The 17,981-nt window shown below is 40.6% G+C and overlaps 1 protein-coding gene across 1 annotated transcript in view; it reads left to right on the top strand.

Annotated features, from left to right (window-relative positions):
- Positions 1–17,981, top strand: part of LOC139463731 (obg-like ATPase 1) — a 327,895-nt gene that overhangs the window by 170,013 nt on the left and 139,901 nt on the right. The window contains exon 7 of the mRNA XM_071244980.1: positions 2,451–2,525. Within this exon, the coding sequence (XP_071101081.1) occupies positions 2,451–2,525 (75 nt within the window). The remainder of the gene's footprint in view (positions 1–2,450; positions 2,526–17,981) is intronic.

Genomic DNA, 17,981 nt, shown 5'->3' with positions numbered 1-17,981 from the left:
CAAAATACTGAATCCGCTAGAGAGGGGTGCGCACTATACTAAAGTAAATACGGTATTCATCATTTGCCGATTGACAACGATTTGTTGTTGTTTTGACTTACGCAAATATGGAAAAACACTTCGTGTTTTTGAACGGCGAAGCGACTGCCACAGCTGTCACCAGGGCGGATGTCGTACAGCGCATGCGTGGGTACTAAACTCTTAACATCGTTAGTGCATTACTTAATAACGGAAAGTGCTTCCTTCATTCCAGGTATGGAGCTTCATATCGAAAGCGAAAACAGAACACATGGCCCAGCAGTGATCTAATCAATGTTATTATGTTCTGATATCGATTTTTTTCACTGAAGTTACCGCACTTATAAAAACGATCTTTTTTAATATCTTTTGACAAGAGATATTTAGTCGCCAAACTTAATTAAAGACAAGGAGCCAGTTGGCGACTGACATGAAAATACCAGTCGCAAAATACAAAACTAGATCGCCATGGCGACCAATTTAGTCGCAACTATGTGGCCTGCAATTTCGTAGCGGTGATGTCCTGCAAATGGTGACTATCTCTTGACAGAGTTGGTACAAGCAAACCTTTTGAGGATTCGAGGTTGGAAATGGGTTAAGAACTCACTGGGACACATGTGGCGATGTCTTGCAAGCGTTTCCTTACGTTTGACGCTGTTGGTACAAGCAAACCATGGCTCAATTATGTTCAAATTTTGTATGTGTATGAAGACCGTTGAATACTAGATTCCGCCAAAATCCCAAGGCCGTAGCCCCAATGGCCAAGGGCATATAACTGAAAAACAAGTATTTTTTTAAGATGTGTCCTATTGCTCCGCAATCACTTGTCCGATTACTTTCAAACCGTGCATGTGTCTGCTGGTTCAGTTCCTTGACATTTTTAGTTCTTTGACTTTGGTCATTGGTCACGTGGTTTGGCAGCCATATTGGATTCAAGATTTTCACAGGGTATTTTGGGTATATATCTTCAAATCCAATCTCCTCTGAACCCACTGCATGAAACGATTTCAAACTATCTGAGAATTGTCTCCATACATAACCCATCAAACTCTGTTAGCTGTTTTTATATATCTTTCTTAGTGACAGCCCTATTGGATTTTGATTTTGATGATTATTTTCTCCGAAATTTTACTTCATGTCTTGTAAGGTTCTTCGCAGAAACTATTGAAAGTTGACATGAAGTTAGTCGGACATATGTACCTCATCTTTTCTTGGTTGCATGCTAAAAGTAACACAGTTTGTTTGTAATATTTGGGACACCCCTGGAACACCCTTCGAGGATTCGAACATGTTGAAGGTCGGAAAAGGGTTCAGAACAGACTTGGACACCCCTGCACACTACAATTTCGTAGCAGCGATACCCTGCAAGTGGTGCCTACATTTGAGGGATTTGGTACAAGGAAACCCTTTGAGGATTCGAACATGGATGTTTGTGCTCAGTGTTACTTGGAGCCCGCCATTGGTGCTTGCATCTTTAATTATTATTATTGTTATTATTGTTCTTCATTTTCTGGATAGGAAGTGGTTTACACTGATACGCTCTACTGTATTTAGGTTAACATTCCACACCTTTTGATTCCGAGTACTGATTGTAATATAGATTGGTTTCTTCAACAAGAACAGTGATTGTCAGAAAAATTAGGAAAATGTGTCAGAAGCAGAGGGGAGCTATCACTAGCAAATTGCAATATTCACAACCTCAGCTAGCCACTCACACTTGTATGACTTGTATGAAGGATCCCTTTGCTAATATTTGCATTTCAGGTTACAGGATGTAATTTTCATCAAGTTCGACTTCATTTGGGTTAAATGCCACAAGTTCTAAATGAGCACATTTGCTTCAAGAACTCCATATGATCACTGTTCAATTAGAGTAGGTCATGACATCTGCCACCATTATGAATTTGTCATAAATTCAAAATTTCAAAATGCAAAGTTTCTTTGGCAAAATCTTTGTTCTGAAGAGGTAGAAACATGCTTTTCATATCAGGCGGCCATCAGAAATTGGTCCTGTATGAGAAAGTTGAATTGTGTGTAAAATGTTAATATCCATGAATCATAGAAGTTTTTAAAAACAAAAGTCAGGTGGTAATTCTTGGGGGGTGGCAATAGGAAGAACCTGGATGCTAGGATTCCTGCCTCTGTATGCTGTACGGGCTGTCATTAAACCAGAAGTGCTTGTATCTTTGTTATACAGACAGAGGCACCATTTTGGGGCATTCAGGAAAGTTTGGGATGGGTCTGCTTCTGTGTTTACATGTGATGTGAATAACTTTCGTGTTTGGTTTAATGATCCTTAATTTACTGAGATAATTATTTTAGGCATGTCCCCATATGCACTTAGCTTCAACATTATGAGCATTATTCATTTGAAACAGATGAGCTACTTGCTTTTGTCCTGTGCTGATTTCTTCAGTAAATTATCTTTTCAGGATTGCTACTTGAAAGTTCGAAATCTGTTGGAAGGCAAAAAATGGATCCGTCAAGGAAGCTGGGATGCAAAGGAGGTGAGAACAACTCACATTATGTTCCAGATGGACTGAATGATCATTACATCGCTATATAAGTGCAATAATCTTGGACGTGACGTTAAACCCCATTTCACCTCACCTCACCTGAATGATCATAAATGTTTTGACATACCCAATCATTTCAAACAGGTCATATTGGATGACATTGAGTTTACAAATCAGTGCAATCTTTGCACATGCAGTTGTCCCTCACGATAATGCAAACCTCTTGGTCCTTGGACAACCCTCGCATTATCAAACACCAGCATTTTTCTTAACTTCCACAAAACATGAAGGTAACCATTTCATTTGTATTTCTTGTTCTACTAGGCATTGTTTTACATGCAGTGACTAAGATTACCATGTGTATAAACTAAATCAGAAATAAAAATCGGCTGTACACACCTTTTCTCTCAATCTACAGATGATTCAGTTAAAAAAACCAAAAGTATGTGAAACTGTTAATATACTTTAAATATTGCTTATCTCCACTCATTACTGAAAGGAAATGGGAACTTCCTGAACTGTGTTCCTGGACAACAGAACAATCATCTCAACCAAATATACCCCTGGACTGCGCATGCGCACTGGAATCAAGTGACAAAGCCCGGTTACTCATCACTCTTTCATTTTATAGCAATCTTTTTGCTTGGGTTACACCTCAAAACTATCATTTCTAAATCTTTTACTTATTTTTCTTCAAAGTTTTGGCATAAAATGTTCATTTTTAAACTTATCCAATCCCACTCAATGCATGTCATCCTTCTTCTTCCGATCCTTTGTGTGGAAACATCCTTAAACAAAGTTTCCAGCTTCTAAGCTTCATTTACCCAAGCACCCCAACATCACCATGGCAACCATCCCAGCAATCAGGTTATGCAACTGGAATCTTGGGCAGCATTGGGCCTCTTTTTTCTCAAAATCTTATGCCTAAAATATGGGCAAAGATCAAGCAACGACCAGCCTGGTTCCCTGGGTATGCTGCGCTGGTGCTACACTGACTCTACAATGACCCAGGCAATGACTGCACAATGGCCGCCTCCACTTGACGAACAAACATGGCCGACACGCCATGTATTTACTATAGAATAACTCTAGAACGGGTGATTAAAAATATTTCTTAGCATTTTCATGAATGCTCTTGCAATGAATATGTCACGGAAATAACGTCCATTCTTACTTTTAGTGAAGGAAAACATTATTTAAGCTGTTTCGAGACTCAAAGAGGTCGTTACATCGGTGAAATGTAAACAATGACAGATACCCCATTTTCAACAGTGATGTGGGCCTTAATATTTCATGTCAACTCACTGTTATCACAAAATCGTATACATAATACATGGAATTAAACGACCACGTTTATGAAATACCATTGGCATCTTTATTTTAGCAAATTTGATGAAGCAAATATGGCTGATTATGCCCCGTTTTCTCTCATTGTGAAGTGGTGGGTTTAGCGGAGTTAGCACCCAGTATAATAACTAGAAAAAACAAACACTTTTGATCCGTAATAATGGTATTTAATGATAGGGTCTGTCATTAGTTCTGACATTTGGCCTCTGAATTTTATTCACATGAAAAGCCATTTATTTGGCATTTGTTTTCTCATGTCGGCCATGTTTGTTCGTCTAGTGGAGGTGGCCATTGTGCAGTCATTGCCTGGGTCAGTGTAGCGCCAGCGCAGCATACCCAGGGAACCAGGCTGGCAAAACGACCAGCTTGTAAGAAGTGTCGCCACATTTTTTCGCTGGCATATCCTCACTAACTATGTTGTGATTTTCGGGGCATATGTCAACCATGTTTACAGTGTTCAGATTGCACTCATCTTACCCAGGAGGCATTCACTGACTATCTCAAGAAATGCTAGAAGAGAGGCATTGATCGCCCATCAAAATTTAAAGATACAGAACACGGACCTTCATCGTCCAATAAACCCAAGCGTGTGACAAAAACTAGCAGTCGTCCATCTGTAAAATCCATGGTAACGCAAATGACACCACCTACAATTACTTCCCTTTCAGTGGAAACAGTATCCGACAGTTTTTACATGACAAAGTTACCACCGTTTCTTCACAATCTATCATCAGTGATCCACCGACTTTGACAAACTCCGAGTCAACAAATACGTCGAACATACGTATGGTGCTGGCAGTAAATTTAAACCAGTCTTCCGAGATATGTCCATCTACTCCAGTGTTTCCGTTCTCCAGTAATTGCCGGCTTTTTACCGATAAAAATATCAACAAGCCGATAAATATGAACGTTGTCGGCTACCATGTCCGATAAAACATTGTTTGTTTTAAGATATGATCATGTCAACAGTTACTTGCCTCAAATAAATTGATAGGCTTTATTCATCAAACACAGAAACGCAAGCGTCTGTCTCGCATTCCAGGGAACCCCCCATCTATTAATAGCATGACTATCCCGCGCCAATTAAGGTGCTTCTCTTTGATTGGATAATATTGTCTTGATAGATGACGTTGGTAATCACGTGATCTCTGACGCCTCGTGGCACGAGATTAAACATGTTGAAGGCGAAGCAGACGAATCTTTCCACTTTCTTTGGGGTGGAGACGTCTAGTGCTAATCTGAAACGGAAACATGCGGCTGACGCGAGCGAATGTATTGAATCAAACACTCCCTCGACCTCGAAATCTTCGGACACAATGTCTAGCGAACCAGACTTGAAAAAGAAATCGGAATCTGTGCTGCGAAAGTTTAATGCAGAGTGGTCAAATGAATTCAAGTGGCTTCGTTTTGAGGAGGAGGGCGACAAAATCATAATATTTTGCCGAATCTGCGAGGCAGCAAAAAAAATGTAACGGTTTCACTAAAGGTTGTATTAATCTCAAGAAATCTGCTTTGAAAGATCATAGAGACAGCGCCTCTCATCATCAGGCCGTTACAACGATGTATCACAAAAATGCAATGGCAGCGCATATGGAGGTGGCAGCAGACAAATCTGACGAGAAATTAACAGCAATGTTAAACACAGTTTTATTCATGTCTCAAGACCATTTCTTGTGTCCCCCGCCGTGATATTGCTGGAATATTGCTAAAAGCGGCGTAAAACCATACTCACTCACACACTCACTCATGTCTCAAGAAAATATTGCTACCTCCAAGTTTTCTAAACTAATCGAATTGCAGCAGCAGAACGGATGTGAACATTTACAGGGAGAAACGTACACTCATTTGGACTCGATAGACGCGATGGAGAATGCACTTGTTGAGAGTACTAAAGAACATTTAAAATCTAAACTTGAAAAAAGCAAGTTTATTGGACTCATTATCGATGAGACTGTAAATATCACGGTTGAAAAAAACCTTATATTGTTTGTGAAAATCGTAAACGACGGAAAGGCAGAAACAGTGTTTTTAGGAATTTTTTCAGTTCATAGTGGTACAGCCGAATGTATCATGGAAAAAATTCTTGAAATTTTGCCTCAATGGAACATTCCTTTAGAAAAAGTGGTCGGTCTAGGATCGGATGGTGCGTATGTTATGACCGGGAAACACTCAGGAGTGTGGAAGAGGTTGCAGGATCATAATTCATATCTTGTGCACGTCCATTGCATAGCCCATCGTGTCGCACTTGCTTCAGCCGATGCAGCGAAGATTTCGAAGGTCGTAGCGGACTATAGAAGGACATTGAATGATATCTACAAACTGTTTGAATATTCAGCAACGCGATACAACAGATTGCGAGAACTTTCAGAGGTCCTTGAAAATTCTGACTTTTCAAGTTTAAAACAACCATGCAGTGTTCGTTGGCTTTCCATGGGACGGGCGGTCAAAGCAGTGAAATCTAACTGGCCAGCTCTTGTTCTCGAAATTGAAGAGGAATCTGCCGAGTGAAACAACGCTGTTGCCACGAATATTCAGAAGAAAATTCGAACGTACTCCTTTGTCCGACTTACTTACATGATGACTGACGTGCTCCATGTGATGGACAAAATTGTTACTCTTTTTCAGAGAGAGAATATCAACTTGGGCATGATTATGCCAATTGTGAATTCTACGATTGACTTCCTTGCCAGTCTAGAAAACACAGCAGGTGAAAATGAACAGACTTTCTTGGATAATTTGAACAACGGGGAATTTCGTGGAATTCAGGTCACATATGGGGACCCGCGATCTATCGGTGCGTTTGTGAAAACCCGTTGTGGGTTTATTGCGGAACTCTGTAACTCTCTGAGAAAAAGATTTCTGGATGACTCGCTTGATATCGTTACTTGTCTGGACAAAGTGCTCAACCCAAGCCGATTTCCCCAAACGCAAGAGGAACTGACAGCTCACGGAAGGGAATCCCTCGAGAAATTACTGGACAAATAAATTCTGCCTCCCGATTGGTCCAGCTGAAAATGACGTCATCAATCGCATCCGGGCGCTGCAGGATTTCACACCTTTCAAGATGGCGGTCAACAACATAGGAGCCGACTCGTTCAAACAAAGTTGCAAGACAGTGATTTCTGAACTTTCAGATATTTATCCCGACTTTTCCAATCTGTGCTCGATAGCACTTGCTATCCCAGTTAGCAGCGTTGATGCTGAACGTGGATTCAGTTTGCAAAACAGGATACACTCGGCCAGTCGCAATCGTCTTTCCCAACAACGGATAAACAACCTGATGCTGTTGAATCTACACGCAGACGTCAACAATACTGTCAAACAAGCTACGAAGATATTTCGTAGAAAGAAACGCAAACTTTAATAAACAAGTCAGTATGTTTTATGTTGTATTTTATTGAATTTATTAATGATTGACAAAAATCACAAATGACCGGTATTTTGGTACATTGCCGGCTCATCTGTCCGGCAGATAAAAATATGACCGGAAACACTGTACTCAGACCCTATCTAGTGGAAGTCGATCAATGACTTCGGAGGTTACAGTTCGACCAGTCGATCCCTTGCAGCCAGCCTCATCTCTACTCCGATTGATCCAGTTACTCCGACTCCACCTATATAATATCAACTCTCGCAGTCTGATAGCGACAACGCCGACTTGACTTAGGAAGAGTAGAGAGAGAGATCTCGACCTAAGGAAGATCAACATTGAGACAAGGGTTGACATTCACAGTCGACTTCTAAGGGTCAAAATTCTTCAGAGGGTCGACATTTCACGGATCGATATGACAAGGATTGACATTCCAAGGAAAGCGCTTCCTCCAGTCATCGATCTCGAGATTGGTCTGACAAGACTTTCAGATTACTCCCCTCAAGGTCGATTGTTTATAGAGCACACTCGACAACGAAACACGATGAGAACCATTCCGATTCATATTGTCATCACTCTATGGATCGACATATGATTATGATCAAGGCCGTTCCTGTTCTACCCACCATTAACACCACCTCGACCGATTGCTTTCGTCGGACCCAAACTCTCAATGTTATCCTTATCGATACTCATCTTGACTTTGCGGATATGACAGGGATATCGACTGGGATCGACATTGATCTTCATCCCAGCGATAGGATCGACATTGATATTCATCCCAGCGATATCAGCCCATGTGATACTACCCTTATCCCACACCTGATCGATATGTGGATCATCGATATTAGCCCTACCCTGAATATACTTTAAAGGCGGTTGACTTTCTGTATGCTGCTGCTCCTTCCCATTGACATCAAGATCAATATCGACAGGAAGATTGACATTGACCTTCCTTTCATTCACGTTCCGCGTCTCCGTGGTAAGCTTGAGATACTGAAGACCTATTCTCTACCGGGATCTTCTGTTAATGCCAGTTCAATAACCAAAACCAACCGCTGTAGACACTTTGCTTCTTTAATTCTTCCTCAGCTTACAGCACTCACACAAAAACAACCTGTCATGCCTGCTGGTACATGCTCACACACTTTCTCACAACATGAGATTTTCCCAGCAGCCCCACCTCCGACATGCGCAGTGGGACTAGCTTAGCAGACGATATATCAACATTCAATACATTTTCTTTTTCTATTTTTCTTCATCATCAATTGCGAGCACAGAAGTCAGTGTCAAACATTGTTCATAAAAATCTGTAAAGATATTATAAAATGTTTCAAAATATATTTTAAGACTTTTTAACTTACCGGTATATTTAAAAGAATACAATGTACACAGGCATGTGAAAAGCAATCTCAGGGGTAGACTTCCCTCCTGCCTTTGGGATTATTCTGCCCCATACTATCACTCACATACTATCACAAAGTCACCATCCATCAATCTGAAGACATCCAGTTTGCAAGCACACTCAAAAGCTGAACCCCAGCCGCTCCTCTTTTTGTCATTGCATTAGCAAGTTGTTGATGACAGAGGTCACTTCCTTGTTTTGTAGAGACTGCTGAATTGCGGCAATATCCAATCTCAAACGCTTGACATCAACAAGACTGGTTGAATGTACAGCCTCCACCACACTTCTGTTATCAAGAAAAGCATGAATGTTAAACATGCCTGTCGTGCCTGTCATTTCCTCAATGAGTTTTCTTAAATAGAATGCATCTTCAAGTCTTTCCTGCAAACTCAGTGTCTCTGCAGCTATTGTAGATCTCACTACTCTTTTTATCTTGCCAGCATGCCATGCCAAAGGACAGCAGCAATTATTCTCCCCAACAGGGAAAATGACATGTGCTCCAACACTACTCACACCATCACATAAATTGGCATGTGAGGCATCTGTGAAAACCACAAGTTTCCAACTCAAAAGATTCCCAATGTACGGAAAGTAAATCTTTGCTTCAGAGTCTTTCATTTTCCGAATCTCTTTTACGGCCCTCAATAGATCATCCACAATTCCACTCTTAAACTTTGTGCTGAGTTCAATCATTCTGAACGCAAGGTCAGGCCTAGAACCTTGTACAAGCTAGTTGAGCTTTCCAACAAGACTTCTGAGCCTGGTATGTTCATGAGGACTGAAAGGTTCATGTTTCTGTAATGAAATGTTTTCTATCTCCAATTGGTCCACATACTCTTGTTGATCTACCATGATTCCAACAGGATCTTGTGTGATTTGAAAACCCACATATCTGAACTGTCCTGTTTCTATTTTTCCTGCTAAGAATTGCACCTGAAGCTTCATAATCACATTAGCCTCAAAATACATCTGTCCACAATGTTAAAAGTGATCAACATGACTAGCGATCATGTCAATAAGATGTCCATGGCCTTGCATACAAAACAAAGCAGGGTCCAGTTAAGATTGCACACACTTCAGTTGCAATCATTCATCTTGGACACTTTTGTAGAATTGCCTGGCTGCATCATTCAAACCATATAAACAATGCTTCAACTTCCATATGAATCCATTATTTTCCATTTCAGCTTCTTGAGGTGGAATGATGAACACATCTCTATCCAATAATTTGCCTTGTAGAAATGCAGACTTAATGTCAGTGGGTTCGACAGTCCATTTGTGATAAGCTGCCAAAGCGAAAACACTTTCATTGCACTCTTTCCAATTGTTAGGGAGTCGCTCTTTATTTCCACATCTTCCTCAAAACCTCTGGCAACTAGTCTGGTCTTGACTTGTTCTCCTTTGTGACATATTACCCATCTGGTTGAAATTCTATTCTGCCCACAGTCCTGAACTTCTTCATATGTATAAAACTCTTTCAACTTATTCAGTTCTCCTAGTTTTGCTTTAACACAGTTTTCTTCACTATGTCTTTACTTTGGAATGGAAACAATATTTCATTCTCTGGGGTCACATGCTTCCAGCTATCAACACGTTCCAGATTTACACTCATTGTTTTTCTCCCTCCCTCTACTTGCACATTAAACCAGTTCCTATTTTGACCAGAAACATTCCCTGCTCTACTTCTTACTGTGGCAATCACCCAATCATCTGAGCTTGTCTCCCTGAACATTATCTGATCATTCTTACATAGACTGATAGTATCAACACTTTCACCATCTGTGTTGGCTGTCTGACGATCTGAAGAAACAGTCACATGATTGTCACACTCAAGTATCTCAAAAGGTAGATTTTTCAAATTGTCATTTTCAAATTCTTGTCCTCGAAGATTAGCCGCTTCACACTTTTGTTCACCAATTTCATGTCCTGCCTTAATCAGTCTATTTGAGGAGACTCCGACAAATACACCACCATGACGCACAAAGATAACATTACCGTCCTTGACCTAACCATTTCTCATTGCCTTCTCGTTTGTAATAAACTTGTTCTCCATTATTGTAGATTTCCTCTAAAGCTCTAATTTTGGATCGCAAAGCTCTACGTATCCGCTCACTTGCCTCAGACTCCATGAAAGGCTTTGCAAGATGCAAAGCATTCAAATGCTGTGCAAATGCCTCACTTCTTGTCACACCACCCAGGGCAGGAACACCATCAGTCATGTTGGAATTTTGTCCAGACACAAGCTGATAACTACTATACTCATGCCACATTTGTAGTGCATTTCTGGCCATATTTGCCCAACACAAGAGAACATTCAGTGGAGTTTTAGGACACTGTTCTTCAATTTTTGTGAGCATCATGTCAACAACAGAATGTATCCTCTCACACAGACCATTCTGGAATGGACTCTCGGCAGCAGTGGTGTGAAACTTAACATTCAGTATACTGGCTACCTCTCTATTCTCGTCAGCGCTGAATTCACCCTCATTATCTGTTAATATAGCTTGCATGACACCAAAACCTGCACCAATATAATGTATCATAATTTTGTCAATTACTTCACTAGGTGTTTTCCACAGAAATGGTAAGTCATGACCACATGTCAACCAAATGAAGAGTCCACCCCCTTCCCCACTTCAAATCCATTGCAACTGTTTCATTGAACTGTGATTCCTTGGCAGGGCAACAGCAGGTCTGGCAGGTGTTCTCGTAATAAGCTTTGCACATATGACAATTTCCGTAAATTTGGCTAATTGTGTCCAGTACCGCAGAACATCATTGCCTAACTGCGCCGTGTTATCTTTAATGTTCGCTGTAAACAAAAGGACTTGTTCATCAGTTTCTTCATTTTCACTTCCACCTTCAACATAGTGAACTTTAGACATATTTTCCCAACTGTGAGGACAGTGTGCAATTAAATGCCTGAAAGACCCACAGGCCAAACATGTCAAAGTTTTTCCATTGGTGCCAACTGGATTCATGTTACGCTCTGCCTGTCTCAATTCTCTCCAGCCTTGTCTTCCATCCCGAAAGCCACGTGCTCTGCCATACATGTAACTTCGACCCCCGACTTCTGACAGAACTTGTATACTGATTGGCAAAAGCTTCCTCATTGTCATGATTAATGATGTTTGAGGATTCAACTTAAATTGACTGCATTCCATTTCCTCAACCACAAGAAATTTCTTCAAAGATAATTTGGCCTGTTGAGATAAAGTGGCTTTGTTTGTGTAGTCCATACCTGTCATCACTAACATTTTTTCTTCTTTGGTTAATTTAGCATGAATTCTAAGATTTCCTGTGGCAGACTCATGCTTTTCTTTAATATTTTATTATATTTTTGATCAAATTTGGAGATATATTCACTGATTGATTGCCCCACTTCTCTAGAAAAATCTTCAAAGTCTTCAAATTTTTCAAGACTATCAAGATCATCTTTTCCAAGCTGAGAATCAAAGAAAGCTATCAGTTTCAAAACCATTTTCGTTCTGTAAATTTTCAAGAGGAATGTTATCAAATACTTTCTCTCGTATACCACATTCATTTTCTGGTGATAAAGCTAATACTATTCCTTGTTTCATTTTCTTAACCTCAGTAATTTCACGCCAAACAAGTAGCTCCTGTCTGTATCTCTCATAACTTTTCCCTTTGCAGAATTCGGGGTGATTCAGTTTCGCTGCCATTTTTGCTTTTAATCAAAGCAGAACGCACTCATAAACAAAATGTCAACACTCCCAAACTATCCGGTTTTCGATCTCTCCAAACACGCTTTTATCTCGCCAGTCACAAAAATTACTTGTTTGTTGAAATACACTCACAAATGTTTTTATCATTCACAGTTATGATAAACCAGAGGTCTGGAATTGAAGATTATATGTGACACTTGTCAACAACTTGTGAACGGTGATAAATTGTCCATTCTATCAATGAAGTGAGAAGAAGTGATATTTACGTCTGGGAATTATCAATTTTTTTCAGTAACCATGTTTGCTACCATTGTTAATGCCAGTCCAATAACCTAAACCAACCGCTGTAGACACTTTGCTTCTTTTATTCTTCCTCAGCTTACACCACTCACACAAAAACAACCTGTCACGCTGGCCAGCTCATGCTCACACCCTTTCTCACAACACAAGATTTTCCCAGCAGCCCCTCCGACATGCGCAGTGGGACTAGCTTAGCAGACGATATATCAACATCTTCAAGTATCTGGTCTACGCACCGTCTTACGGTGCTCACCGAAGAGAAATCACCATACAGGTTATGACGATCGAGATAAACAGTCACTCGGTGTACTTCCATTCACTTCTCTACTCTACTGTGTGAAGTCACTCTACAGATCGATCCTACACCTATAGCCAAGGTCGCTCCAGTTCCTCCATCTGTCATCGTCATCCTGATTGACTGCGATCATTTGACTCTGACTCTCAACACCATTCCTATCAACACCCAAAGCTATTGATGCAGTTCGACAATGCTTCATTCATTTGGTATATTGACAGAATCATCAGACGGCAGAACTCTGGTTACCATCCGAAGATCTTCAAGGGGATTTGCAACCTCTACCATCGTCCAGAGATCGACTTATTAGCTACCAGGTTTAAAACACAACTCCCCAGATTCGTATCTCTAATTCCGGATCAAGAGAGTGGGAGTAAAACGCTCTGGCCATATCATGGGAGAATCTCAACGCTTACGTTTTTCCACCAACAGTGCTCCTACCATGGGTAATCCAGAAGATCATATCTGCAAAACAGCTGCAACTGATTTTGATCGCACCTTACTGGCCAGTAGCGAGGGGTATTGCAGCGGCAGGCCTATCATCCCACCAACTACTGCTTCTCATAGCAAATTGACAAGTTTCTTCAGCACCTTCGCTCCACTCGGAAGTTGAAGGGCTCAACATTATCTACATATCTAGCAGCTTAGATTCGGTCATCGCTACCACAACGGGAGTGAAGATTTCTGTAGTTTCGGAACTTCAAGCACTTTTCCACTCTTAATAACTAGCCGACTAGTCGTCCAGATTTCGTCCACCCAAATGGGATTTGGACATAATATTACGACAATTGACATCAGCAGAATATGAACCTTGGCATAAAAAGACTTTGAGCACATCACTCTCAAAACAGTCATTCTTCTAGCTTTGGCTACTGCTGTGAGGCTCAGCGAGACACACACCTGGGATGTTAACAGGTATCCATTCGAGCGGCACAGCCATTGCAAAGTCCATCTGGGTCTGCGATGGGACTTCATTGCAAAGAACCAACTTCCTGGTCAACCCGACAGGCTATTTACCATATTTGGCCTCCATACACGGTGTGTGACAGTCCCAGGATTGAAGCAAAAATTGACTCCAGCTTCCTTGTGTCATCTCACGGTTACAGACGAATACAGACTTGGGTAATCCAACCGTGGGATAAATGCATAGAGTGAGGTAGGATAAGTTTGAAAATATGTAAATTTTACAATAAATTGTATATGAGGAATACTTATCCTATCGCACAGTATCTATGCCCGCCCATCCGACCCCGCATCACAGTTACTCTAGACTGTCAGCTCCAAGAAAGAGAATGATGAGATAGAGGTCAGGTGGCCAGATCGAGGTCAGCATGCTGCACGAGGTTCGGGTGCATGACCTGATTGCTGGGACGGTGGCCATGGTGATGCTGGGGTTATGGTCAAATGAAGCTTAGAAGATGGAAACGTGTGGACGTTTAAACTCAAGGGATCAAAAGAAGGATGAAGCGCATAGAGTGAGATAGGATAAGTATTATAAATATACAATTAATTGTAAAATTTTCAACTTTGTTTTTTACTATGAAAGAATGTAATATGGGGTGTTCAAGATCTTCTACCCATCTGTGCATCCTGCATCCCTCAATACTGCACACCAGACAGTTGGTGTAGTTTTTGCACCAGGATTTAAGAATTTGCACAGTACCTGTTTGTAGTACAAATCATCTCGTTCTGCATCATCCTCATCAGAGTTGTTCTAAAGAGCTGAACTGTAGTTTCTTCTCTCCACTGGGAAAAGATAAATTTGCAGGATATATATTTACAGTACAGAGGAAGAAGATGGATCGTAAGATGAGGGAATCATCTTGTTCTGGGTCATCCTCAGAACTGACTTCATTAAAGAAACAGAAAATCGACACCACACCTACACTCTCCTCAGTGGAAGATAGAGAGCTAGACTCTCTAAGGGAAGTATTTATGCCTTCTTCACAAATCAACCTTGCAGCGACTTCCCTGGGCAGCAGAAGACTTGTTCATGTCAGGTTACTGTTCCATAACCACTGACAGAGAGTCCATGTTCCCCTGTGTTACTACGTAATTCAAAGCATGAGTGATAACAATTGTGTCAAGAAAGGGCCGAAAGTGCAGCAACCAGTCCTTTTACAGCCACAAGGGATGCGTGCAGCGTAACTTTGTTGCAGACTCGATGATTCCTTCAGCTTTCCAGGCAAACCTTGCCTTACACTAGAAGTCCACAGAGCAACCAACCTGCACACAGTCCCAGACAGGGTGAAGCTGCAAGGGTTCACGCAACCCGCAACGTTTCATGTAGCCTATTACATTCACACAGCCTAACCATTTGCAACAGAGTGAGATACCAGCTTGATTTACTAAAGATCTGTGGTAGAATAGGTCTTCAGCAACCCATGCTTGCCATAAAAATGACTATGCTTGTCGTAAGAGGCGACTGAAGGGATCGGGTGGTCAGGCTCGCTGACTTGGATGATGCATGTCATCCTATCCCAATTCCGTGGATTGATGTTCATGTCAATCACTTGATTGTCTGGTCCAGACATGATTATTTTCAGACCGCTGTCATATAGCTGAGTGCAGCATTAAACAACAAAACAAATTACAAACACAGATTAGTAATTCATGTTACGACCCAGGAAGTTTTTATTTGCTTTACAGCAGCACGCAGCAATAGATATTCCTGCACAGATGCTGGCCTTCATACAGCCACAGGCTTTCACATAGGCAGCTACACTGCTCTTCATGCAGCTGCAGACCTGTATGCATCCTTCAAGGGTTTAAGTACTCCAATATGTTCACAAAGCCTGTATTCTCACAACATTTTCTACTTGCTGTACAGCAACACAGGCGATGAAGGGATGTCTCCACACAGCCTACTGTTTTTCAACAAACTCCCCAGCCTGGGTCACTGATAGACTCACCATCTCTTCAGCATCCAGAAACTCTTCACCCTCCAATAATTATTGTATTGGCTTGATAGGTGAAATAGTCAGTCTCGCAAGTAGCAAAGAATCCTGATACGTCTTTCGCCAAAGCCACAAAAATTCAAGGACTGCCAACTCATGGGTTAACCCTAAGAAGTCCCCCTGCACTACATGACCCCTTTCCTCAGGGCAAAGGAAATAGACAAGGAGTGCACTCTTATATCAGATACTAAGAGTAGATCATACAGAGGGGAACATAAGAAGTTGGCACAACAGGATACGACTACTAGATGTTCCTTGTGCGGCCTAACAATATCATGTTCTGTCAACAAGTCGCTGGTGAAAGAGCTAAAAAATCTGTAGACCGACAGAGATAGCATGTACCTGTCAGCAATGGTTGCTCAGAAGAAGAATCAGGAATTCATCTCAGAAGGCATAAGTTCCACATCAGCTTGTCAGACCTCTACGCAGCCTCTACTTTAATAATCATGGGAAGTCTCTGCAATCTTTTTTTGGTCGCATAAGAAGTGCCAACAAGGACGTGGTGCAAGATGTTTATCAAATCTGTCCAGACAATGAACTTCATGTATAAACAGTCTCTGCAGAGGATGCAGTTAGCCAAGGACAAACGATCTACCCAGAGAGAAGGTTAGTCTAATGCCTTTCGTAGGCCACAAGACAGATCACATGACCAGTCCAACAGTGGCCGAGAATCCAGAGGATCCTGTGCCCACCAATAAAGGGTAGCTGATGAACTACTTGGAACTTTCATCTCCAGCCGTTTGTGTATAGCCATCAACAGTAGGTGGAAGGGTAGCAAGATAGTTGAGGAATTTGGATATACTTGACGACCCATTCACTACCAACATATTCAAGAACAGCTACAAGTTAACCATAAGCAAGGCACCACCTCTCTCACTGAACCCACCATTCATTAGATATTTGGAAGTACTGCAACCCAAGATAACAGAAGCTATCAACAATCAAGGGAGCAGTAGAGATACTGCAGCCAGATGCCCTAACTCCAGGCTTATATTTGCTGATCTTCTTGATCCCCAAGAAGAACTCAAAATGAAAAGTTTTGCTTAACTCTTTCATCCCTGGCTGCTCCAGAGTTATGTCCCTTGAAACACTGCAGTCCCTCACACTGACAAGGCCTTTACACTGGCCTCCCTGGCAGTATTATTGGAAAATCACATTTTCATTTTTGATGCACTTTTTCTACCAGAAACTTGCTTATAATATATACTTATCATATACCATTGTAAAGGGGATTAAGTATACTATAATATCTTTTGTTGTTATTGTCTCCAACCTTTGTTATTTTCTAATCACGGGTGTTTACAAGTGAAATAAAACTTGAAAACACTGAACAAATGATAACAGACAATGAATTTGGGCTCAAATTGTATTAAAAATCACAAAAATAAATAACAGATACAAGGTTAACATAACGCAGTGGTCTTGTCATCTTGGACGGCACAGGTAATCCCAGGTGTTACAGGTAAATCCTCTTCATGCATATCTGTAAACAAATAAACAAGTTTACAAAACTTGGTACTGACTTTGTTTTCTATACTGATGTCACATATTACTTCCTCTTAGGTAAACTCATTAACACCGGTAAACTTGTTAAAACAGGCAAAAACACAAATATCAGATTTGTTTTGTTCTTTTTCTGGATTTGAAACAAAAATTAAGCATTTAAGTAATTAAATAGTAATTTATCACATTACCTGAACACTGAACCACAGCTACTAAAAGAAAGACATCATAGGGAAGATATCACAGATTGATCTGAAAGGATGGAAAGATTGTAAAAGGACGGAAAAGATCGTAAATTCTATAAATATAAAAGTTGTGATAACATATTTATAATATACATTGCTATTTACAATTGCATAATAAATTAAATTAGTACTTAATTAAATCAAAGAATAAATAAATAAGTATTACAGTTACTAAAATTTAAACTAAGTTGAAAAAACAAGAAAACAAACATTAATATGGAAATAAATTTTATTAAAATTGAGCAAAATACAAGGACATCTGACAAACTGGCCAACTACAATTCGGATTGCGATCAGAAAAATAAATTTAAAAAAGAAAGAAAGAGATATGTCATGCCA

This window comes from Haliotis cracherodii, unplaced genomic scaffold (assembly GCF_022045235.1).
Source record: "Haliotis cracherodii isolate W230 unplaced genomic scaffold, xgHalCrac1.p SCAF_16, whole genome shotgun sequence".
Taxonomy (NCBI): domain Eukaryota; kingdom Metazoa; phylum Mollusca; class Gastropoda; order Lepetellida; family Haliotidae; genus Haliotis; species Haliotis cracherodii.
The sequence above is the reverse complement of the archived record's forward strand: the minus strand, read 5'-3'. Positions and strand labels throughout refer to the sequence as shown.